The 24346-nt window shown below is 42.9% G+C and overlaps 1 protein-coding gene across 1 annotated transcript; it reads left to right on the top strand.

Annotated features, from left to right (window-relative positions):
- Positions 1-17036: 17036 nt before the first annotated feature.
- On the top strand, positions 17037-24091 carry RRAD (RRAD, Ras related glycolysis inhibitor and calcium channel regulator). The gene is made up of 5 exons (XM_061593872.1): positions 17037-17116; positions 18026-18412; positions 20887-20960; positions 22023-22227; positions 23138-24091. Exons 2-5 carry the CDS (start codon positions 18034-18036, stop codon positions 23413-23415), a joined length of 936 nt encoding a protein of 311 aa, XP_061449856.1. The 5' UTR covers positions 17037-17116; positions 18026-18033; the 3' UTR covers positions 23416-24091.
- Positions 24092-24346: the final 255 nt, after the last annotated feature.

The raw sequence follows: 24346 nt of genomic DNA, 5'->3' as shown, positions 1-24346 counted from the left end.
ACAGAGTAGCCCAGTAAACTTTATAGCTCATTTCCATTTTAAAAATAATTAAAATGATCTGTATGCAGGCAAATTTTATGAAGTAGATCCACACAATACATTTAAAGCATATCCAACTTGCATTTAAAGCGCATGACTTCCCCTAAAGAATCCTGGGAAGTGCAGTTTCCTCCTCACAGTTATAGTTCCCACCACCCTTAACAAGCTACAGTTCTGACTATCCTGTGGTGGGATTCATGTGCTTCAAATGTGTGTTGAATGTTTTTTAAATGAATGGTGTGGATCTGTCCTAGGTGTGCTCTGCATTCATTAGTGACTTGAAAAGGAAATGTTAAAAGACAGGTTTTTTTAAACAGGGGAAGGGCTGTAGCTCAGTGGAAGGGCATATGCCTAGCATGTAAAGGTCCAAAATTCAATCTCTGGAAAAGACTACTGTACTGCCTGGATTCCTGGACAGCCAATGCTAGTCCACGTCATCAGTATTGAGTTAGATGCTACCAAATGGCCTGAAATTTGCCAGAAGCAAGTAGGCTAGATTAAATGTTCCCTACCCAGGCTCCATTTTTAGCTAAGATTTTTATCTTAATTTCCAATCAGATATATGTTTTTGTTTGAATTGTATGTGCCATGCAACTGTGGTTGATGCTTAATATATCATGCTTAATGACATCACTAGGGCCCACCTCTGAAATCTCAGGGTTTGGGATGCTTCTGACCTGGCAACCCTACTAGGTCATGAAGCTCACTGGGTGACCTTGGGCCAGGATAGTCTGTTAGCCTAATCTACCTCACAGGGTTGTTGTTAGGATAAAATCATGTTTGTACACCACCTTGTGCTCTTTGGAGAAAAGGTGGGATATAAATGTAATTATTAAATTAATATGTTTCCAGAACATGGCTCTGACGTATGTCCTGTTACACAGTTTTCACTCCCATTCCACGCAATCCAGACAGCAGTTAAGTAACTGTAACAGCATGTTTAGCATTCCATCCATACGTAGAGATTATGTATATTTCACTCTTTGCCCTGACCCTGAAACCCTATACAAGAAAGTAATGGGGAAAGGGGGGGGGAAAACCCTCTAACCCTGAGCTCATGTTCTAAATTTATTCCAAACATGAAATTCAATAGGAGTAGATGAATGATCACATCCAGTATCGCCCATGAATCAGCTGCCCAAATCCCAAGGTACTCAGAGGCTTCCCAAATTCTGACACCACGGCATCTCATCTGGATCAATGTGCCAGAAAAGAAATGAAGATAAATCAGAACTGAAGACCAAAGGCTAAAAATAACAGATATCTGAAATTAGACTATGACACACTCACTCCTGAAAAGCTTCTGAAACCAAGAGCGGACAAGCAGTTTGCCATTTGCTTGCAGCCGTTTCTCCCTGGGCGAGCATTTGAGTGGCAAACAGATAGAAGGGGTGGGACCAACAACAAACTGTTGCAATATATCATCACCTCTCAGTAAGAGTGCTCCTGTTCATAGTTCCACCCAGCCACACTGTCTTCTAAGATCCTCTCCTTCTCTCCCTCACCCCATTTTTTTCTTTTCCAGCTGAGGAAATCTGCACTATACATTTAAAGTGCTATTTACTACTTTCAATAGTTATGGTTTCCCTAAAGAATCCTGGGAAGTGTAGTTTGTGAAGGGTGCTGAGAGTTGTTAGGAGACTGCCCCCCTCCCAATTCCCTCAGAGAGCTACCACTCTCAGCATGGAACAATCAATCCCTCTTCCCAGGGAACTCTGGGAATGGTAACTGTGCAAGGGGAATAGGGGTCTCCTCACAAATCTCACTCAGCACCCTTCACAAACTACAGTTCCCAGGATTCCTTGGGGGAAGCCATGACTGTTTAAAGTGGTATAATACTGCTTTAAATGTGTAGTGCAGATGGGGCCTGACATCCAACATTCCATGGCTACTGAGCATGCTCAGTTCACATTTGGGGGTAGTGATGTTGTCCCTGCAAGTTTGCTTTTTGAATGATTTTTGTAATGTTGAGAATAGTTATTAATCCATTTTCTGCTACCAAATATAATATTAAAAAAGCTGGTGGCTTGTCAAAACTGATGGGTTATCCACATGGGAGCATAACTTCGTGCTAAAGACGCTGTTTTTACCTCCATTTTCTTTTTGCACCATCTACAGTAAGTGATCAATGCCAGCTGAAAACACAGTGTTTTGTAGTCCCACTTGAGGGGAAGCATCAATCACGCAGTTTCCTAAAGACCACACCCTCTAATATAACATTTCCACTCCCTCTGTTTACCTGGCAACTGAGCATGCTCAGTTTGTTCTACCAGTAAGTTTCATTTAAGAAAACAACAACTGCAAGTGCAATTATTTGTATAATCACTGGCACAATACAGATGAAATACAAATCTTGGTTTGAGCAGTGTTATGCTTTTGTGCACAAGTTAGAGGGGAAAAGAAAACAAAGGCACTATTTGCAGCAACATAAAAGAAGCTTACAGAATGGGAGAGAAGTGGAAGTTTCTCTTCATCCCACAGGAAATGAAATGAAAGAAGGGAGGAGGAGGGACTGGGCATGGGGAGGGGAACGATTGACACACCCACCTAAAAGCATCGGAGCACAGTGTCTGCAAGCCCTAGAGATACGAAATGAAGATGTTTTTTCCTACCCTTTTCGGATTATCAGAGGATTGGGTTAGTACGGATTTACAGGTTGGAAACTGTGATGGCTTCTCTTTACCAGTAACATAATGTGAACCGTGTGAATTAAAAGGGAATGCGAGTAGCACCAGACATACAGTAAAACTCTGTGTAGATGAGCCCAGAGTCTCAGCCTAGCGTGCCTCACAGGACTGAGTTAAATTAGAAGCTAAGTAATCGTAGTATCAGTGGGGGCTCCATGTCAGTGGGGTAGTAGAATCTGCTCTGAGTTTTAGGTCAGCTTTCAAGCTGTCCAGGGTCCCTGTTCACTAGCCACCATTGTGCACGACTGCATTGTCCCCAGTATCTTTGCAAGGGAGGAGGATGGGGATAAAACCAGAAAAAATTGGCCCCACCTCCGGTCCCACCAGATCCAGTCATTGCCAGCTGCCACTGTCAGTAGTGGAAGTCCATGGGAACTGAAAATTATCTGGAGCTTTGTTGGAGAGGTTCAAGATGCAGGATCCATCTATGGAACTGGACAGTTATGTATCTCTTGGTTTCCAAGGAAATGTGTCACCAGTAGCTTATGTTAAGTCTGACAAAGTGACTGATGCACAAATAAACCATTTAATAAAGAAAATATTAGTCCAGTTCATGTCAGAGAAACAGAAATGGGAAAGAAAAGCACTTTGGAGAGCAGCATAATAAATGCACTATTGCTACTCTTAGGGCAGAAGGCCCACAGCAATGTCTTCGAAGTGGTGCTTCTGGTGATGGGTATTGCATTTTCTGGGCAAATATAGGGTGGCCACTTATATATCACCCTAAAAGAGGAGACACATGTACATACGCTAATGTATATTTATAGATGCAAATTTAGAAAAAATGGCTGGTATTCAGTGCCAGACCTAGTCATGAAGTTAATAGACATGACTAACGTATGTTCATTAATGTCAGTGGGTAGGACTTAGGCGAGTACAACTCAATTATAATTTAGATTAAAAATGCAATAAAACTCACTGTAGTAGGGAAGAGGGTGACTAGACGATCTGCTTGCCTACCTGCTTAGTCTGCTGCCCAGCAGCTAACTGCTGGTGGGCAACTGCAAGACCCCTGCTTGTATTTCTGACGGTCCTTTATCTGTAAACCAGACTTGGACAGGACAACCATTCAAACAGAGGGCTGTCTTCTAACAGCCTTTCAGTTAGAAGACTGTTTGCAGTAAAGTAGAACACACGGCCACCTTACTCCTAGCTAGTGCATCCGCTGATAAAGCAAGGCATCCTGGCTGAAATCTTAAGCACATTATCTGGGCATTCAAGCTATGGGGTTATATTCAACTATGTCCTACTCAGAGTAGACCCATTAAAACTAATAAACCTAAGTTAATCATGCTTATTAACTTCAGTAGGTCTTCTCTGAGTAGGACTTGCACTGAATACCACCCTATGCATTTTGGAGGCATTCAAGAAACCCTTGAGATGATGATGATGACTACATTTATATCCTGCCCTTCTGCCCAGAAGGAGCCCAGGGTGGCCAACAGGTGATAAAACGCTAAAACATCTATAAATCACCTTCAAAACAAAACAGCTTAAAAACAAGACAAAACAATATTAAAAAACAATTCCAACACAGATTCAGACTGGGATAAGGTCTCTTCATAAAAGACTTGTTGAAAGAGGAAGGTCTTCAGGAAGCACAGAAAAGACAACAGAGATGGCTCCTTGTAATATTTAAGGGGAGGGAATTCCAAAGGGTAGGTGCCGCCACACTAAAGGTCCACTTCTTATGTTGTGTGGAATGGACCTCATGATAAAATGGTATCTACAGAAGATACCTCATCTGCAGAGCACAGTGATCAACTGGGTATATAAGGGGCAGGACCGTCTTTCGGGTATCCTGGTCCCAAGCTGTATAGGGCTTTATACATCAAAACCAGCACCTTGAACTTAGTCCGGGAGCCAATGGACAGCCAATTACAATAAACAAAAGCACTAGCTGCTAATCTTTAACATTTTCTCTTTTCATTCTCCCCACCTTTCCAACTATTCGAGTCTTTAGTATCTAACTAAGCTTTTGCCTTGGTATGCTCCCAAAGGAACGCCCCCCTAATTAAACACCATTTAAAAAATAACTACTTTAAAAAAATAAGCCTACAAGCTATAGTTCAGGGACAGATATCCCCAAACTTGAGAGTCTGTCTGTGACTGGAGATCTAAAAAGAAAGGATTCTGTTCAAGCCCCAACATCAAGCTCAAATTCCCCAGTGGAGCCCCAAAAGGGCCAATTAAAAATTACAAACTTTTTCACTCCGACCCCAAAGAAGGAAAATGAAGGGTTTTTTTATCAGATATGCAAGTTGCGTATTTCCCCCTCGATTGGTCCTTATCCCTCAGGGATAATATCCAAGCTGTCCCAGATGAATATCCATCTATAAATTTGGCTGCTGAAATTGCGATGACTGAGATCTCACAAAAGCAACAGTCCACCCAAATTAAAATTAGTGGTAAAGAGACTGCGGCTGGCAATTTACAACAATTAGACCCCCCGAAAAACCAGCAGAAAAATGATTTGGTTGATACATCTAATACCAAATCCAATATAACAGTGGAGAAGGGCATAGACCCATTAACCGAAGAACTCCCCCACCATATCCAACTGGACTCAGTAGGGAACAGTCCACTGATTTCAGGTTGGCTGCTTATGCTAGTAAGGGATATTGATCTCATGAAGTCCTTCTTGAGGGAATGTAATCATCTTTTAACAGTGCTTGTAAAACTACATCAAAAGCATGATCAAAGTGTCGAGGAGTCATCCTCTCCTAAAAGGGACCTACAAAAACCTAAACACAAGAAGGTAAGAACTAATCTTCAGAAATGCAAGAACTTTAGGAGGGGAAAAATAAATATGAAAAAGCCTAAAAATGTAAAGAACTTAAAGATGCCATGGGGAAATAAAATGAACTTTAAAAAGCTCTTTGACCTACTGGACAAGCCTGCCAACCAAACGGCGTCAAGGACGCCTCAAAAGAGCTCTGGCATAACAACCTCTTCAAACTCCGGAATGAAGCCCCAAACCCATGACAGTCGCACATTCCCTTCTACCCTGCTTCCTCCGAGAATAGCCTACTCACCAACGTCTATGCCTCACATCGCTCCTCAAAATAAGTGCCCAGATGTGCAACTCAGAGAGTCTATCAAACAGCCGAAACTGGAAACTATAACAAACTCTAATTGGAACCTTGTTCTGAACCCCTTTAAACTGGCACTGGCAAATTTTCCTAAACCTAATGGCTCTCTATCCCAACTTAATCGCAAATTACATCTACAGGAAATATTTAGAAACCATTTCTCGATTCATATTTCTTTACCAGAAATTGAACGGATAGAATACATACACTATGATGGAAAAAGAGCATGTGCCGTGATTTCCTTTGCTACTCGGAATGTGGTGAACCGAGTCCTTAAGACCAAGGCTCTACTTGAAAAACTTGGAATTACTCTATCAAGATTTTTTTGAAAACAAGGCAGCTCCAGTTGCTCTAATTCCTTGTAGCAGGCCATGTGCTGATTATGGGAAGGAAAAGGCGGAGGAAAAACAGGAGGCCTATAACGATCTGGCCCCGGAAGATTCATCTACTAAACATGGAGATATTGATTTAGACAACTACAAGAGGAATACAGACGTAGTGCATCAAGACGGCAGTCAATTTCTCAACGAATCTGAGGATTCCTTCGATGAGGATGAGAAAATGGTAATAAACTCTTTTGCCACGTTGCCCCCTCACAGCCAAATTGACATCCTTATAAGATTTGAACGTCTTAAATCACACTTGTTAAACATCTTCAAAGAAATGAAAGCTCCCTTGGACTTCAATTTAGGAGAGATTGATTTAATTTTAAGATCTCCCAAGGACAGAGATACCCCCAAATCACCAGGGGAGTTGGAAAGCAAAATGATAATCACACAGGATACAGATATTCTTTCACCAGTTCCTCCCAAAAAGTCTACAATTATTCCAACTGAACCTTCTAGTCAAATAAAAGATGATCTTCTAGGCCCTATCGGGGAGAAGAACGTAGTTAAACAGATTTTGGGTACAGCAGAGATAAACCCAACCACCTCAACCATCATACAGTCTCACTCCAACCACAACTCTTTTCCTAAACCATCTCTTAATAAAAGGGACAGACCAATGCTGACAATCAATCACCTTAGCAAAGCCTGACTTCCACCTAAGCCCACCGCGACAAATCTGGCTTTTATGTCCTGGAATATTTCTGGATGGTGGAATAAATTTGCTGACCCGAATTTTTATAGTTATTTAAAAAGATTTGACATCATTTTATTACAGGAGACATGGTTTCGTGAGGATATCCTTTTAAACGGATATACATCTTATACTCTCCATGCATTCCCCAGTACGAAAGGTGGCCGCCCCAAAGGTGGACTATGTCTACTTATCTCGACTACACTACTGGCCTCCTCTATAAATTTAGATTCCCTGGGCGAGATGGCCATTGCAATAGTAATAAATTTCTCCTGGACTCGGCTGCTGGTTATAAATGTGTATCTCCCACTATGCAGACAGAAGAATTCAGCAAAGGCAACCATAAAAAAGCTGGAAGAATGTATTGAAAATCTAACAGCTCTCTTTCCAGATGCATTGGTCATCCTAGCGGGTGGTTTTAATGCCAGGATAGGCCCTTCTGATAAATCCCTTTACTCTCGTTATAATGAACCAGAGCCAATAATTCCACGCCAGAATGCCATTCCAGACCGGCAGTCAAAGGATAATGGTACCAATCCCTCCGGTCTTTATTTGACGAAGATGGTAAACAATCTTAATATGGTCATATCAAATGGGCGGGTAGATGGAGACATTCCTGGTGAATTTACTTTTTTAGTTGGACCTAGAGTCTCCACTATTGACTATTTTAGTGTCTCCCAAGAACTCTTGCCGGCCATTTCTGCCTGTTTTGTGGAAGCGCGTCCTGAAAGTGACCATCTTCCACTTGCTCTTTTGTTGTCCTGTGGCAATAAGTCTATTTTTGCAGAGCAAGGACTAACCTTTGTTGCCGAATCTGAAAGGCCTGCCATTCGGATTAGATGGTCTCTACAACTGGACGCCGATATAAAGAGCTTGTTAAACTCTGAATGTTGTTTCTCACTTCGAAACAAACTCTTAGCCACGCAGTCTACTGACTCGCTTCTTGACACATTTCAACAACTGTTACAAGTTTTGCAAAAAAGTTTAATTAGCAGTCCAAAATCCAGCTCTCGCCAATCATTTTTGCAGTCTAAACCATGGTTTGACTATCACTGCGTTGCCCAGAAAAAACTTCTTACTGAAAAGTATACAGTGTACAGAGATACAAACTGTCCCGCCTTATTTCTCCAGATGTTGGAGGAGAAAAGGCGATACAAACATCTAATAAAAGCCAAAAAGTCCTTGGCTCAAATGGAAGATTGGCAACGTTTACTGAAAGCATCCAGAGAAAAAGACGCATTTTCTTTCTGGAAAACGGTTGCTATTTATTTATTTATTTATTTATTTTATTTATTTAGTTTAATTTATATACCGCCCTAAGCCCGAAGGCTCTCTGGGCGGTGTACAAAAAGATAAAAACAAGCACAATATATAAATACAATAAATACAATAAATAATAATAATAATAAAAAAACAATAACGAACCAAACAACATCCAAAATACGGAAATGCTGTTTAAAATACACTTTAAAATGCCTGGGAGTATAAAAAGGTTTTCACCTGGCGCCGAAAAGATAGTAGCGTCGGCGCCAGGCGCACCTCATCATGCTAAAGGTTGGCCTCACTCTTCCATCTCCCTGGATTATCATATCTCAATAAACACTTGGGAAGACCATTATACAAAGCTTTTCTCTGGAGTACAGCCCTGTAACAAATTTATCGAACTACACCGCCAAGGTCTCCTGGAATGGCCACCGGTCACTCCAAAGGAAATCGTATGCCTCATAGCAAGACTAAAAGCAGGAAAAGCACCTGGTTCGGATTGCATCCCAGCTGAACTCTTCAAATCCAATGTGGACTGGTGGGCCCCGGTATTAGCCGCCCTATTTACCAGTTTCAACATGAATATTACCATCCCAAGTGATTGGGGCCTGGCGATAATAATACCAATATTTAAAAAACGCTCCAGAGCTGACCCAGCCAATTACAGACCAATTAGTTTATTGAACATTATTAGTAAGATCTATGCCACCCATTTAAATGATAAACTCACATCTTGGATGGAACAAGAAAATTTTCTTGTCACAGAGCAGGCAGGATTCAGAGCTGGACGTGCCACAACCGACCATGGACTTCTTTTAAATCATTTAATAGAAAAATACACCAAACCTTCCCACGGTGCTCTTTACGCTGCTTTTATTGACTTTAAAGCAGCTTTCGACTCTATATCGAGATGTAAGCTCTGGGATAAGCTGGAGACCACCAATATTGATAGACGCTTACTAGCTTTGATACAATGTTTATATAAATCCACTTACCTGCGAGTTAGATGTGATAGAGCCGGTCATTTAACAAAAGCCATCCCCACACTCAAAGGCGTTAAACAGGGCTGTGTCCTGGCACCCTCACTATTTAATATATATATATAAATTCCCTGGTTAGCTACCTGTCACCTCTAGGTTCACACTATCCCAGTTTGGCTGCAAGACCGATCCCAATACTCTTATATGCTGATGACGTGGCCCTTCTTTCATATTCCCAGATTGGCTTGAGGCGTTTGCTAAGGGGGCTAGCCAATTATTCCAAAAAAGAGCTTTTGGAAATCAATTATGATAAATCAAAAGTTGTAGTTTTCTCTAGAAGAAGGTTAAAACATCTTTGGCAGATTGATGGTCACCCCATAGAACAGGTTCTACTCTTTAAATATTTAGGAATAGTATTTCATACCTCAGGCTCTTGGCAGCATCAAACAAACTATGCTGTCTTAAATGCCCATAAAACCACCAAGGCCCTTCTTTCTTTTTATTATAACAAGGGCGGTCAACATGCCCCTTCAGCAATCCAGATTTTTGAAACTAAAGTAATCCCTCAACTTTTATATGGAGCTCAAGTTGGCACTTTTACTAATTTGACCCCATATGAAAAAGTACAGACAAAATTCTTAAGGGCACTCTTTGGTACCCCCCACTTGTGTTCCAAACTCTATTATACGCTTGGAAGCCGGTCCATAACAATGGAAGCCCCCATCTGGTTAGCAAAGATTAACCTATGGTTGAAAATGCTGCCCGTGGGTCTTACCCCTCTTATTTTAACTGATGCCTTTTGCTCTAAATGGTTAAAATCTGTAACAGACAAAATAGCTTCACTAGTGTTTTCCACACCGATAATACTGTCATGGGGCTATATAAAAGCAAAATCGCAGATTCGACAGAGAATATATGACATAGAACTCCAAAATCATCTAATGCAGGTGACTTCTGTCCCTAATCCTGGATACAATCTAAAATCATCTTCTCTGCCTCGGTATTTATTTAACCTGACCGCCCCTAGACTCAGGAGGGCTTTTACACTGGCAAAGTTTAATGTACTGCCATCAGCCCTCTTACAGGGCCGGTATAAGAAAATCGACTACTCTGAACGAGTCTGTCCATGTGGTGCCGATGTAGTAGAATCGGTCACACATGTACTACTCCATTGCCCTTTTTATCATGATTTGCGTACTACACTTTTAGTTCTGATTCTGAACCAAATCCCTTTTAACGATGAAAAAATGATAGTTGATTATCTTTTAGCGGATAAGATCCAACAGGTTACATTAAAGGTGGCCAGTTTTTGTGCAGCAGCAATTTGCTCTAGAAAGTTTTTAATATCATCTAATTTTTTATAATAGTTTCCATCCTAAAGAAACTACCGAAAATCAAACTCTGAGTTGTCAGTCCCCCTAACTGTTACTCCTTTCTAGTATAACACGAAGCCATAAAATTTTTAAAGCTATATTTTAAAGGTTTTGATGGGAAACTGTTTTTGATTCATATTTTGTGCTTTGTATACTTTGGCTGGTCTTTGACCGTAATAAAGACTGATGAATGCCCTCTGCCTGTTAAAATGAACAGCTTGGCAGGGTGACACCTCGGCTGATTCAACGGAGCGAGTGCAGTCTTCACCTCCTTTACCAGTGGCTCCGGCTAATTCTAACTGACAAGCCTGTCTCTTTGTTGAGAGATAGGCCGAGGAGCTCTTGCTGAGAGCCGCCTGTGACCTTTCCTTGTCACATTAACACCCCTCACTGTAATCAGTCGGGCAAATGGGACCGAAATGATCCCACTGCTGCATGTTGACCAATTTTTAACCTTCTGCTAGGAGTGTTGTGATAAGGCAGCTAAGGAGCAAAACAAGATATCATAATAAATAGCAACACACCCATCAAATGAGGCCTGGAGGTGGGCAAGTCCTCAAACAATGAGTAGAGGTTGTTTGCCCCAAACCTAGGAGAATGCATCCTTGCTCCCACAGTCCTGCGCTCTCTTCCAGATTGCAGCTGTGCTGGGGTGGCTACATATGCATTGCCCCCTCTCCCCAAAAGGCAATGCATCATCAGCAAGGAGGACAAAGGGGACACAGACTTGCATAAAATTTGCATATGTTAATTTATACTTATGGGTAAAAAATATTGGGTTGTCTGCAATGCTGGTCCTACTCAGAGCAGACCCACTGAAATCAATGGACCTAAGTTAGTTATGCTCGTTAATTACAGTGGGTCTACTCTGAGTAGGACTAGCATAAGATATAGCCCTCCAAAAGAATGGGTTGTATTCAACCAAGTCCCACTCAGAGTAGACCCAGCATTGAATGCCAACCTATTATTACAGCCAGCATGGTATAGTTGTCATAGTGTTGGACTAGGACCTAGGAGACCAGGGTTTGAATCCCCACTCAGCCATGAAGCTCACTGGGTGACCTTGGGCCAGTGACTGCCTCTCAGCCTAACCTACTTCACAGGTTTGTTGTAGGGATTATATGAGGAGGGGGACAGCCGTGTATGCTACACTGAGTTCCTTGGAGAAAAGGTGAGATATAAATGCAATAAATCAATAAATCAATAAAATACAAACACATCTCACAACAGGGTTGTGATCAGGCATGCCTGCTCAGTCTGCTATTCAGGTTCAAACTGTGGATGGTCAACTTCAAGGCCCCTGTTCCACCTCCTTAGGAATCTTTATCTTGAAACTGGACCTGGACTGGACAATCCTCCTAAGATGGCCACTTATGCATTCTTCAAAAAGAAGAAATGCATCACCAAAAAGAGGGCAAAAAAGACAAAGATTTGTGTATCCTAATGTATATATGCACTCTTAGAAATACTTATCACTTTGCTAAAAATGGTGGTATTCAAGTAAGTCCTGCTCAGAGTTGACCAAGTAAAATTAATGAACCTAAATTAGTCATGTTTATTAACTTCAGTGAGTCTACTCTGAGTAGAACAACTACTGAATACCAGCCAATGCTTCTCACCTTAATGGGGAAGACCGTGACTGGGTGAGCTGTGCGCTTGCTCAGTTTGCTGCCCAGGTGTTCACTGTGGATGGGCAACTTCAAGGCCCCTGTTGCTCTCCCTTCGTAGGGCTCTTTATCTTTAAACCAGACTTGGACCAGTCAGCCCTCCATACAGAAGACATCTTGAAAGAGAGGACTGTCCTCTGTAAAGTAAGACGCTTGACCACCCCTAAGCTGCACTAGTTGTTGCTCACTTCTTTATACCCACGTTTGTTCCTGACTTGCTTGTCTCCTTAGAGTGAGTGATGTTGGTTGCTCTAGCCATGCAAATTGGTCTGAGATGAAGGTGGGGATTTGGGTAACGGCTGCTGATGTCACAAAGGCACTTATAGCTCACCAAAACAAAGGAGATAGTTTCCTATGCAGTTTGTAAGGAGGAAGGGCATTAGAGGGCAGCACTCTTCCAGGTGAAAGACTGCAGGTTCCCTAAACACCCTCTCAGTTCTCAATCAGTCTCTTCCTTCCATGCCAGTGAAGACTATGGCAGTCGGACAGTCTATCAAGCAGCTGGGACATTATTATAGATCAGTGGTGGGGAAAGAGCTGACTTCCAGGCCTAATGAGGCCTACTAGGCCTCAAAGATTGGCCCACCAAGCTATTTTTGGGTGAGCCATGCCCACCTTTACCCTGCCTGAGGTCATATGTGACCTCAGGCGTGGGAAAGTTTATGTTGCAGCTGTTGTAAAGGAAGAACGGGGAGTGCACTCCCCGCCACAGACTGAAGTTACAATCATCTGATGTCAGGTGATTGACAGATGGGCAGCTCCACCCATCTGTCAAAGTAGCCCACAGAGGGTTAACCAAGTCCAGTTCCCTACACCTGTTATAGATAGCAGATACATAAATATATATCTACATAGGTTTAGATCCAGATTTAGTAATACTTAGAATCTAATCATACCTAAGTTAAGGCCATTGATTTCATTCTGCTCTAAGCATGACTAACTCTGGATACAAGTCACTGTGCTTAAAGTTCTTTACAGCAATCCTGTAAAGTAGGTCAGTATTGTTATCTGCACATTGCAAATGGGAGGCTGGGAGGCAACGTTTTGCTTAATGAGTTAGTGGCATAGGTGAGATCTCCCCTGGAGATATCTATGAACCCATTGTCTTAACTCTTATACAGAGGTACCATCAGGGCAGGCCCCCACTCAGCAGAATGAGAAGAGGCGATCCCAAACATAGCAGGGCTGGCTTACAACATTCTGAAATAAGCAAAGTGATACACATAACCAGCTAAAGAGTCCTTGCTTCCCTGTAAGACGATTTGAGTCCAGAGTCTAAAACTACCTAACTGTACTACTGCTGCTATGCTGCTTCCATGGTGGGTCAAACAGCAATGGCGCTTCAGCATCTGGAGTGACAGAGGGACTCCTTGTCCTAATGCAGGGGTGGGGAACCTTAAGCCCATGGGCCTAATTAGGCCCATCAGGCCTCCCCATTTGGTCTGCAAGGCTATTTTGGCCAAGCCATTCCCACCCACCCTACAACCAATGCCATATTATTATTATTAAACTTATATCCTGCCCTTCCTCCTAGAAGAAGCCAAGGGCAGCAAACAAAGAACAAAACACTAAAAACATCTTAAAATATCTCAAAACCAAAACATCTTAAAAACATTTTGAAAATAAAACATCTTAAAAATCCTTTTTAAAATCTTTAAAAACCATCTTAAAGAGCAATATGTGGTATTATAATATATGGCATCAGGTGTGAGGCAGGTTAACATGCAGCTGGGCCAAAGAGAGTTTGCAAGCACTGCCTATAAGCTGATCAGCAGCATCTGCAAAGCCATGCATATAGCCCTTTGCAAGTGCTGTGCTGACAATCAGCCAATTGTCGGGGCTTGCAAAGCACCACACATGGAGCAATGCAAAGTGTGACCTAGGAAGATAGGAAGCTGCCTTACAGTGAGTCAAACTGTTGGTCCATCGAGCTCAGTATTGTCTACAATAACTGGCAGCAGCTTCCCAGTATTTCAGAGAGGGAATCTTTCCCAGCCCTACCTGGAGAAGCCGGAGATTGAATCTGGGACCTTCTGCATGCAAAGTAGATGCTCTGCCGCTGAACTATGGCCCTGACAATGGCTGTGTAGTGCATATACACCATATATTTAAAGCACATTCCCCCTCACCCCCAAGAATCCTGGGAACTGTAGTTTGTTAAGGATGCTGAGAACTGAAGCTCTGCGAGGAGAAAACTACAGTTCTCAGGATTCTTTGGAGTGAGGGAATGTGCTTTAAATGTGCTTTATATGTATGGTGGTAATACAGCCATAAACTCCAACCTGATGCATTTTGGAATCAAGTGTGCACCAGGAATGAGTCAGTAACTTCAACAAGAACAGCTAGCTGACAAATTGTCAGAAGATGGTGATGTTTCCAACTAAGTTTCAAGGGAATTGGAAAGCTGTTCCTAGAAATTTATTTCACAGTAAAACGGCTTCATTTGGCATGGCAACAATGAAAGCTCAGACTTGTCCACTCAGAAGCAAATATGTTTGTGTATCATGTAGTATTGCTCATTGCAAAGTAGAAATCTCAGATGCTATAAGGCTTCGAGAATGTCAGGGAAAACCTCCGCACTTAAACTGTGTTCAGAAGTGCTGACCTAGAGAAGGATAAACAAATTTGTTAATTTTGGTTTTTCTCCGTTTCTCATTTTTCCGATTTAAGTTCAGTTCTCTGCATTCTGCATCAGTTTGTGATTTTTTAACAGAGTTTCAGCATTTCAGTGCACATTTCTGCAGATCTACACATTTTCGTATGCAATTTTCCCTAATACAATGCATTTTGGTATATTATTTTCACAAATATTTGTGCATTTTTATGCACTCTTTCATATACACATTTTTGTACAAAGTCTTTGCTGAGAGAATTGCATGGGAAAATCTGGAAAAGTGCAAATGACAAAGCATACTTACTTCGGGAGTAAACATACATAGGGAGTGCATGGTCAGTTGAGAAACATACCTCTGTGGGTACTTAAGGCGACTAATCTTACTTCATTCTGGTGTCAATCTGCAGCAGAAGCATGGGTTCAAATCAAGGACCAGTCTCTCACCCTTTGCTGCAGCCTCCTTCTAACCTGGTACCCTCCAGAGGTTTTGGCCTACAACACCCATCAGCTCTTGTGCTAGCTGAGACTGACCAGAGATGGTCCAAAATGTCTGGAGAGAACCAGATTGGAGGAAGGCTGCCCTATCAGTTGATGAATTTTATATTCTCAAAATGCTTTGCATCTTGTGAACCGTCTAGAGTGACTAAGGACATTTGGTCACTTGATAAATATGAAATGATTTTAAAGTGACATTGACATTTATAATTTCATCAGCCTTTGAAAGTCATTCAACTAGCCTCTGCTCAATGGTTTGATGACTGCAATCATAATGAGTTTAAAGAAATATCAGAAATATTCTGTGGCATGAACGAGAACATTTAGACATCCTAAAGTATTGTTGTTTAGAAACTGTTTATCATGGAATTATTTATTATTATTTATTTATTCTATCATAGAATCATAGAATCGTAGAGTTGGAAGGGGCCTTGTAGGCCATCGAGTCCAACCCCCTGCTCACAGCAGGAAATCCACAGCTAGAGCATCTCCCGCAGATAGCTGTCCAGCCTCTGCTTGAAGACATCCAGCGAAGGGGATCCCACCACCTCCCTAGGCAGTCGGTTCCATTGCCGAACTGCCCTTACTGTCAAGAAGTTCCTTCTAATGTCCAATCTGAATCTACGCTCCTGCAACTTAAAACCATTAGACCTAGTCCTACCCTCTGGGGCAGCAGAGAACAAATCTGTACCCTCATCTATGTGACAGCCCTTCAGGTACTTAAAGAGTGCAATCATGTCACCCCTCAGCCTTCTCTTCACCAGACTGAACATGCCAAGTTCCTTCAACCTTTCCTCATAAGACTTGTTCTCCATACCGGCTATCATCCTCATCGCCCTCTTCTGAACCCGCTCTAACTTGTCTATATATTTCTTAAAATGAGGTGCCCAGAAGGAGCCCTTCCTCCCAGAAGGAGCCCAGGGCGGCAAACAAAGAACAAAACACTAAAAACATCTCAGAAACAAAACATCTTAAAAATATTTTTTTCATCTTTAAAAACATCTTAAAAAGCAATTTCAAAACAGATGCAGATTGGGAAAAGGTCTCTACTTAAGAGGCTTGTTGAAAGAGGAAGGTCTTCCGTAGGCGCCAAACAGACAACAGAGATGGCACCTGTCTAATATTTAAGGGGAGAAAATTCCAAAGGGTAGGTGCCACGCTAAAGGTCCGCTAAAGGTATGACACTTTGCCATGTTCTTAGATTTTATACTTTGATATTTATTTTTCCAATTTAAAAAATCTATTAAAAAAGAAATGCATAAAAGTGACATTTATACCTGTCTGCTTATTTGCTCTGTGCGGCTCTGTATAGCATCACAGAATCATAGAGCTGGAAAGGACCTCCAAGGTACCTTTCCTGTTTGCTTAAAAGTCCTATGTAACTCTGAAAGCTTGCACATTCTTTAAAAACTACTGTACAAGAAGAAAAAGCAAACACTGGTTGCTCGCCTACTTAGGGCTGGGCAATACCCTTCATTCGATCCATTTTTAAAAAACAGCCAGGAAGACCCCCCAATTCGGGTACTCCACCGCTGGGTGCAGAAATGACAGTGACTAATCCAGCTCCTGTCTGGTACCTCCTCCCTCTCCCCTCAGTGGGGGCTGGGTGGGAAGGAGAGGAGCGCTGGAAGTCTGATTCAGAACCTGGTTGGACGGTTGCTCGTCCTGACGTCACAAGACGAGGAGGAGCCCGGCTGCTAGAAGCTGCATAAATAGGGCCGAGAGGCACCGGTGCAATAAGACAAATCGTAAAGCTTGAACTAGACGCGAGTAGAAAGGGAGCCGGAGCTTTGCTAGCCTGTTTCTCAATAAGTATCGCTTCCGAGGTAAGTCGACTCTCTGTCATACGGGGTTGTTAATGCGGGGTAGCTTTCGGCGTGGGGAAAATCGGGCGGCGCTTGTTTCGACGGCAGAGCCATTCTGCAGCTGGGGAGAGGACCGGATCGGGATCAGACTGGCCAGGATCTTTCGGAAGGGACCGAGCGGGGACCTGATGGTGGCAGAATTCGATATGCCGCCGCTGTTTTGTCCAACGCTGTTCAAAACTCCCGCGCCTGTATATGCAGAAGCAGATGCTGATCCACTGTACTCTTCCTCCAGTTGTCTCTGCGTTTGTTAGTCACATTCAATCACGTACAGTTAATTTCTACCCATTCATTTTAAATACGTCTTTACCATCCATAGATCGGTAACACTGCTTCGGATTACTTATGCCTCCTGGGTGCCACTCCGGGGAAGGCTTGATGCGGAGCAGAACCTGTGTGCGAGTGTGTGTTCTGTACATTCACTGGCCTTTTGTAATCTCAGGGTTTTTTCTGTGTGAGAGTAGTTTCTTTCTCTTTAAGCATTTCCGCGCTGCATGTCAATGGATGAGTGGTATTCAACGCTAGATCTACTTGGAGTAGACCCATTGAAGTTAATGGACATAATCTACTTAGACAGATTTCAACGGGTCTACTCTGAGTAGTGTTTAACTGAATACAACCCAGTATGCGGATTTGGAGTGTGGCGCTTACTCCGGATGAAATGAGGAGCTCCAAAGCCTCGCGGTTATGTTTGCCCCTCCGCCTCTTTGCTTTCGAAGTCACGCCTTTAGTTGGTCAAAGTGTCACTCCCACCCAATGTGGAACTGAGGCGTATCGCAGCCATGGACGGGGGAGGCTTACTCCAGATTAATGACACTATCGTGTGAACGCTCTGAGACCTCTCTTCTCCCCCCCCCTTTATTCTGCCAGGTGCCCCCATGACCCTGAACCGCGGCGACAAGCTGAGGTACCTGGACAAGCGACGCGGCAGCACGCCCTTCGCCGCCCACCACCAGCCGCAGCACCTACATCGGCGGAGCATGCCGGTGGACGAGCGGGAGCTGCAGGCCTCGCTGCCGCCCTCCCCACGGGGCCAGCTCGCCAACCTGGTGCGCTGCACCTCCTACAACCCGACCGAGGAGGAGGCGCACCGCCAGGGCTGGGCGTCGGACTCCTCCGACTCGGTCATCTCCTCGGGCAGCGACTCGGACAACCAGCTCTACAAAGTCATCCTGCTGGGCGAGCACGGCGTGGGCAAGACCAGCCTGGCCAGGATCTTCGGCGGCGTAGAGGATTGCCCCGACGCCGAAGAAGCGGGTGAGTGAGGCCGAACAGGGCTGCCCTCGTGGTGGGAGGGCGATGGTTGAGAATCAGAAGGAAACGGATCGTGCCCCTTTGGATCTTGCTGGGGACTGGGGCTATAGCTATACATTAAAAGCACGTGTCTTCCCCCTGGAGAATTCTGAGAACTGTCGTTTGCCTTCCTTAAGAGCTACAATTCTCAGCACCCTTCACAAGCGATAGTTCTCAGGATTCTTTGCGGGAAGCCGTGTGCTTTAAATGGATGGTACATATGCAGCTCTCCTCACTCTTCTTCTGTGAAACAAGGAACAGATATAGAGTCAGACCACAGAGCTGTCTAGTAGAGTATTGTCTACTACAGCAGGTATGGGGAACCTTTGGGTCTCTGAACGTTGCTGAGTCTACACTGCTTGACAGCAGCTGTCTGCCAATAAAAAAATGGACCAATGGCCTGACTTTGTATAAGGAACCTGCATTTTAAGGAAATGAAGACTAAGCATGTGTAGAGTTTTCCTTCATTGCCTAGGAAGGAGGCAATAGTAAACCTGCTCTGAATACCGTTTACCATAAACACCCTATTCATAGGGTAGCCATAAGTCAGGACCGACTTGAAGACAGTCCATGCTTCCGGAGAGAGGATTTCCAGGCTGGAGGTTATGGTCTAAGTAGGAGTGAGCCTCAGTTCCTCCCACTTTAGACAATTGTGTATAACTTAAATGAACCTACTTATTTCTCCTGCCCTACTGCAAATTGTACTGCAGAATAACAGTTTTTAGAAACAATAATGAAAACTCTCCCCCAATAATAAAAGAGCAACCCTCTCCACCTTAGTCGTGAGTCTCACTGGGTGACTGGCCCAAGGTTCTAATTTCTCAGCCTAATCTGCTTTGCAGGGTTGTTGTGAGGATAAAAAGGGGACACACCTGGAAGAAGGGAAGGCAGAATACAAATGTGGCACAGGATGAAGTTGGCCATTTTCTAGAGTAAAACAACTCTCAACAAAATTTGCACTCCAATGCAAAACATGTTTTTCTGGATATAAATATAATGAAGAAAAATATTAATAATCCCAATTTAGTCAAACACTTTGTAGTTCTTTTCTAGAATGACTATTAAAAATATCTCTGTGTTTTGTGGATTTCCCCCACAATCTTTTCAAGACCATCCTTTGCTGGGGAGGGGAAACTGTCGGGGAGAATCTTCAGGTGTTCTGATTCACTTTCCAAAGACCTGGAAAGTTTTGTGTTAAAATGGTCTCCTTTTAAGTTGCAGCAGTGAATTTGGCGGATATATTCTTTGTTTGATTGGAAAAAGAGGTGGACTGAAGGAACTCAAATTTTGTTTGCTGCATTTCGGTCTAAAACCCCCAAGGCATTAATATTTTTCTAAGTGCCATGCTTTTTTTTCCCCTTTGGCTTCTGCTTGGAACAGTTGAACCCCGCCCCCCACCTCTACCTTCCATTCAAACTTGAATAAAGCATAATAAATGTTAAAGTGTAAGCTTGCATTGCATTCATTCCATGTTTTTTTCCTATCAACTCTTGTACTGGAACAGTTTGTACAACAGTAAATTTGGAAGGTGCAATAATTAGAAGCTATACAAGGATGGCGGCTGGTGCTTTGTTTGTGCACGAGATTAGGAGTTGTATCTGCATCCTGTTTGTTCAGGTGCTTAGCTTAATTGCCCAGTTAAGCTAATATTTTTATATTTCAACTGATTTGGCATCTCTGCCTAAAGACACATCAGCCTGAGGATTTTTGAAATGGAACTAGCTTCCGAATCCTGCAATCCTGTGCCCACTCACCTGATAGACATAAACATGTTTAGTTAAGAGTACGCAGTGTATATGTGCTTCATTAATTACCTGCCATTCACCCTGAGGTCCCAGAGCAAGTTGCAACAATTTAAAATGCATCCTTAAAAACAGTTTAAAACAACTTACAATTGTAAGATCATTGTAATAGCTTATGATCATTTAGGGGTACAGTCCCTTGTTTTTATTTATTTAATATAATTTGTATACTGCTTAACTGTCAGTAAAGCCTCTAAACAGCTTACAAAGAATATAAATTTTATATTACAATTGTCAATAAAATCAAAGTTAAAAACAAGTTTATAAAAAAGCAAAATGAATAAAATCTCAACAGATAAAAGTGTACATTATAAGCTAAAATTCCAGATTAAAATGCACATCCAATTTATATGCTCAGGCAGACTTGCCTACCCAGAGAAACTTTTAGCAGGTGCCAAAAAGAAAACAGTACCTGTGCCTGCCTAATGTTAATGGGCAGGGAGTTCCAGAATGTAGGAACTGCCACACTTAAAAGTGTGGAATGAACATGTTATGGCACTTGTAAAAGTGCCAGCTCTTAGTGTTGTCTCAACTGGGTTTCAAACAAGGTTTTCTGATGCTCTCCATTCTACTACCTTACTATAAATATCCCAGGGGGGGAATCTGTTATCCTGATGTCTTTTATTTCCTCTCTAGGCAATACATATGACAGATCTATCATCGTTGATGGTGAAGAAGCTTCTCTTGTGGTGTTCGACATTTGGGAGCAGGTAAGGCATTAAATGTTATGTATGCTTAGATGTCAGCCAAACTTATATTCATTTGCTGTTGTGTTCTAGTGCTTTCTCCAGCAAGTTCAATAGTATCCTGTTTATATTGGTAATACCAAATAGCAGACTTACTACAGTACTGTAAATTGATGGGACTAGCATCTTGATGTGTAATGTTGGTGCTGCTGTATACATCTTCAGTGCTGGCAAAACATCCGTGCAGAATCGGAGTTTCCAAGATGGTACAGCTGTTGGGATCCCTCATCTCTTTGTGGTAGCAAATAGATGCCATGCTTTAGGATCAAGCTACATCCACACCATATATTTAGAACACATCCCCTCCTGCAAGAATCCTGGGCACTGTAGTTTACCCCTCCCAGAGCTATGGTCCCCAGCACCCCATAAACTGCAGTTCCCAGGATTCTTTGGCTGGTGGGGAAATGAGTTTAAATATACAGTGTGTATGCAGCCTGAGTGATAAAACTGTTGTGCAGCCTGCCTGATTCTGTGCATAGTTATCCAGAAGTAAGTCGCACTGTTCACTGGGGCTGACAGCCAGATAAATGTGCATAGGATTGCAGGGCCTACATCCACATACTCCTACTGTGGGCAAATACTATGAACCAACTGGGCCTCTCTGTCAACTGCCATTGACAATTAGTCCATACTACAGTTTGAAAAGCAAGAGCTTGACATTATATGCACAACCGGAAGCTTGTATTGTGCCTTCTTTTCCTTTTTAGCCCCTTCCCTGTCTTGCCTCCGTTTGCCTTGCCCCTTACATCCAGATAACCATTCTCACCTAGAGTTCTCACATTATAGCTTTCTCATCTTGGTTTGGACTGTGGATATGTTTGTACCCTTGTATGCATACATGCCAGAACAGGTTTAATTTTTCTGAGCGTACAGCATTGTTTCCCCAGTCATGATGTCTCATGGCTTTAGAAATTGTACTCGCAGTGGGATGATTTTTATGCCTCAAATAGTTACTAAGCCAAAAATGTCTAACCGGGTATTAACTTTGTTCAATGCAAACCTTTCTGTTCCTGTTTTTAACTTTAGGATGATAGCCAGTGGCTTCAGAACCATAGTATGAAAATGGGGGATGCTTACATCATTGTCTACTCGGTAACAGACAAAGTGAGCTTTGAGAAGGCCTCTGAGCTCAGAATTCAGCTACGAAGAGCGAGGCAAACGGAGGACATTCCTATTATTCTTGTAGGAAACAAGAGTGACCTGGTCCGATCACGGGAAGTGTCTGTGGACGGTAAGAGACATTTTCCGAATATAAACTCAAGTGTTGGGCAATTTCCTGTTGGGGTTGGTAAGGCTCTAATGGTGACTCTGGGAAGAGATTCCTAAATAGCTAAGCCCTCAAGGAATTCAACCAGCCTCACAGCAGAAATAGGGCAGAATATAGGAGAAATCGAAAAGCACAGATCCCCAAAGCTCCAGCACTGCATTTGGGGCCTGCTTTCATGAATGCATGTTCCCTGTTTGATTACAAGGTGCACATGATGACTTGCATGTGCAATGGGCCACTGTAGATGTAACCACGAGCAGAATCCCTGCAAACAGGGCCTTGGGAATGGCGCTGGTTTGAACGCTCAGCTGCCAATCCAGCATAAAGAAGTCAAGCAGTGCTCATGTGTGAATGAACTAGCCCTTAGTCATTGAAGTATGTGCCTAGACATTGTGCTCCTACAGGCCCAGTCCTATAGAGGTGGGCTAGAAGTTTTAATAGAGGAAGCTGCTTTATGCTGAGTCAGAATATTGGTCCATCCAGCTCAGTACTGTCTGCACTGACTGGCAGTGGCTCTCCAGGTTTCCGTCGGGGGGACATTCCCAGCCCTGCCTGGAGATGCCAGCGGTTGAACCTGGGACCTTCTGCATGCAAAGCAGATTCTCTACCACTGAGCTACAGCCCTTTCCAGTGGGCAAAAAAAAAAAATCAAGCAGGTTCCTGGAATACTAGAAGGCCTGGTTATTGATACCAGTGGTCTAACCCAGTATAGAGCAGCTTCCTAGGCACTGTTCCATGTGGCAAAAGGCATGATCTCCCATCATATCTTCCAACTCTTATACAGTCTCTTTCCACCCATGTTTGAGAGCAGAGCGTCTGCTTTGCTGAACCTTCGTAGTGTTAAGTAATTCCGTGCCCTCTTTCTGCCCTTCAGAGGGACGTGCCTGCGCTGTCGTGTTTGACTGCAAATTTATCGAGACATCGGCTGCTTTGCATCACAACGTCCAGGACCTCTTTGAAGGGATAGTCCGGCAAATCCGGCTACGCAAAGACAGCAAAGAAGACAATGCCAGGCGGATGGCCAACACCAAAAGGAGGGAAAGCATCAGCAAGAAGGCCAAGCGATTCCTTGGGAGGATTGTAGCAAAGAACAACAAGAAGATGGCATTTAAGGCCAAGTCCAAATCTTGCCACGACTTGTCAGTCCTTTAAAAGATGGCTTTCAGCAGGACCAGATGCGGTGTGTGTTTTGCGTGGGTTGTGAACGTGTCTTTGACTGTTAAAAGTGAGGAAAGGGGGGGGGAAAGGACTCTGGTAACACAAAGCTACGCAGTTGGGAGGCAAACATGCTGCTCGATGCCTTATTGTTCCTAAACAAGACTTGGAAGAAAGATTACTGTGTCTTCATGGGTTGAAATGGTTAATAAGCTTCAGTGTGTGCTACTGGACTAACTTCGAAGTCAGCGGCTCTGTATGCCTGCATTCTCACTATGTATATTTGCTAGCTGTCCTGTGGATATCAGGGATGCAAAGATGAGAATGGACAATGATACACACACACACACACACACACACACACACACACACACACACACACAAATACAAAATGTATGGTCATCAACTTGTATCCTTTGCAGAGCAAAACTTGAATACATGTACGCAGGCTCGTACACTCTTCTCTTTGGTAAATAAATTAAAGCAATGATCTTTTTAAAACTAAATGTGGGCAGAAGTAGGGCCATTCAATATGCATTTGGATGGGTGAAAGAAAATACGGAAAAATATAATTTTTGAAGTTTTAATTTGCACTTTCATTAATTGTTTAACTTGTTTACATGCAGATTTTATAATAAAGTATTTCTGGTTATAATGGGTTGTTTTTTTCTCATAGCAAAGGCACTTGGGAGAGCTAGTGCTATTGTCAAAGTGTCCAGTGCGATTAAAAACCTGCAACCTGTGAACGGTTCCAAATCTGTCTAGCTTCCCCCCAAGTTTAGGGGAGCAGTTATATGTAGATACAATGTAAACAGTGGTGGGTGATGTCCATTGGGACTGGTAGGGCACTAGGCCAATAGTAGACGGAGCTGGAGCCAAATTGTTTTAATATGCTGTTCTCCCCAGCTGCTTCCTCTTCCCCTTCCTG

The sequence above is a fragment of the Rhineura floridana genome, chromosome 13 (genome assembly GCF_030035675.1).
Source record: "Rhineura floridana isolate rRhiFlo1 chromosome 13, rRhiFlo1.hap2, whole genome shotgun sequence".
NCBI lineage: Eukaryota > Metazoa > Chordata > Lepidosauria > Squamata > Rhineuridae > Rhineura > Rhineura floridana.
The sequence above is the reverse complement of the archived record's forward strand: the minus strand, read 5'-3'. Positions and strand labels throughout refer to the sequence as shown.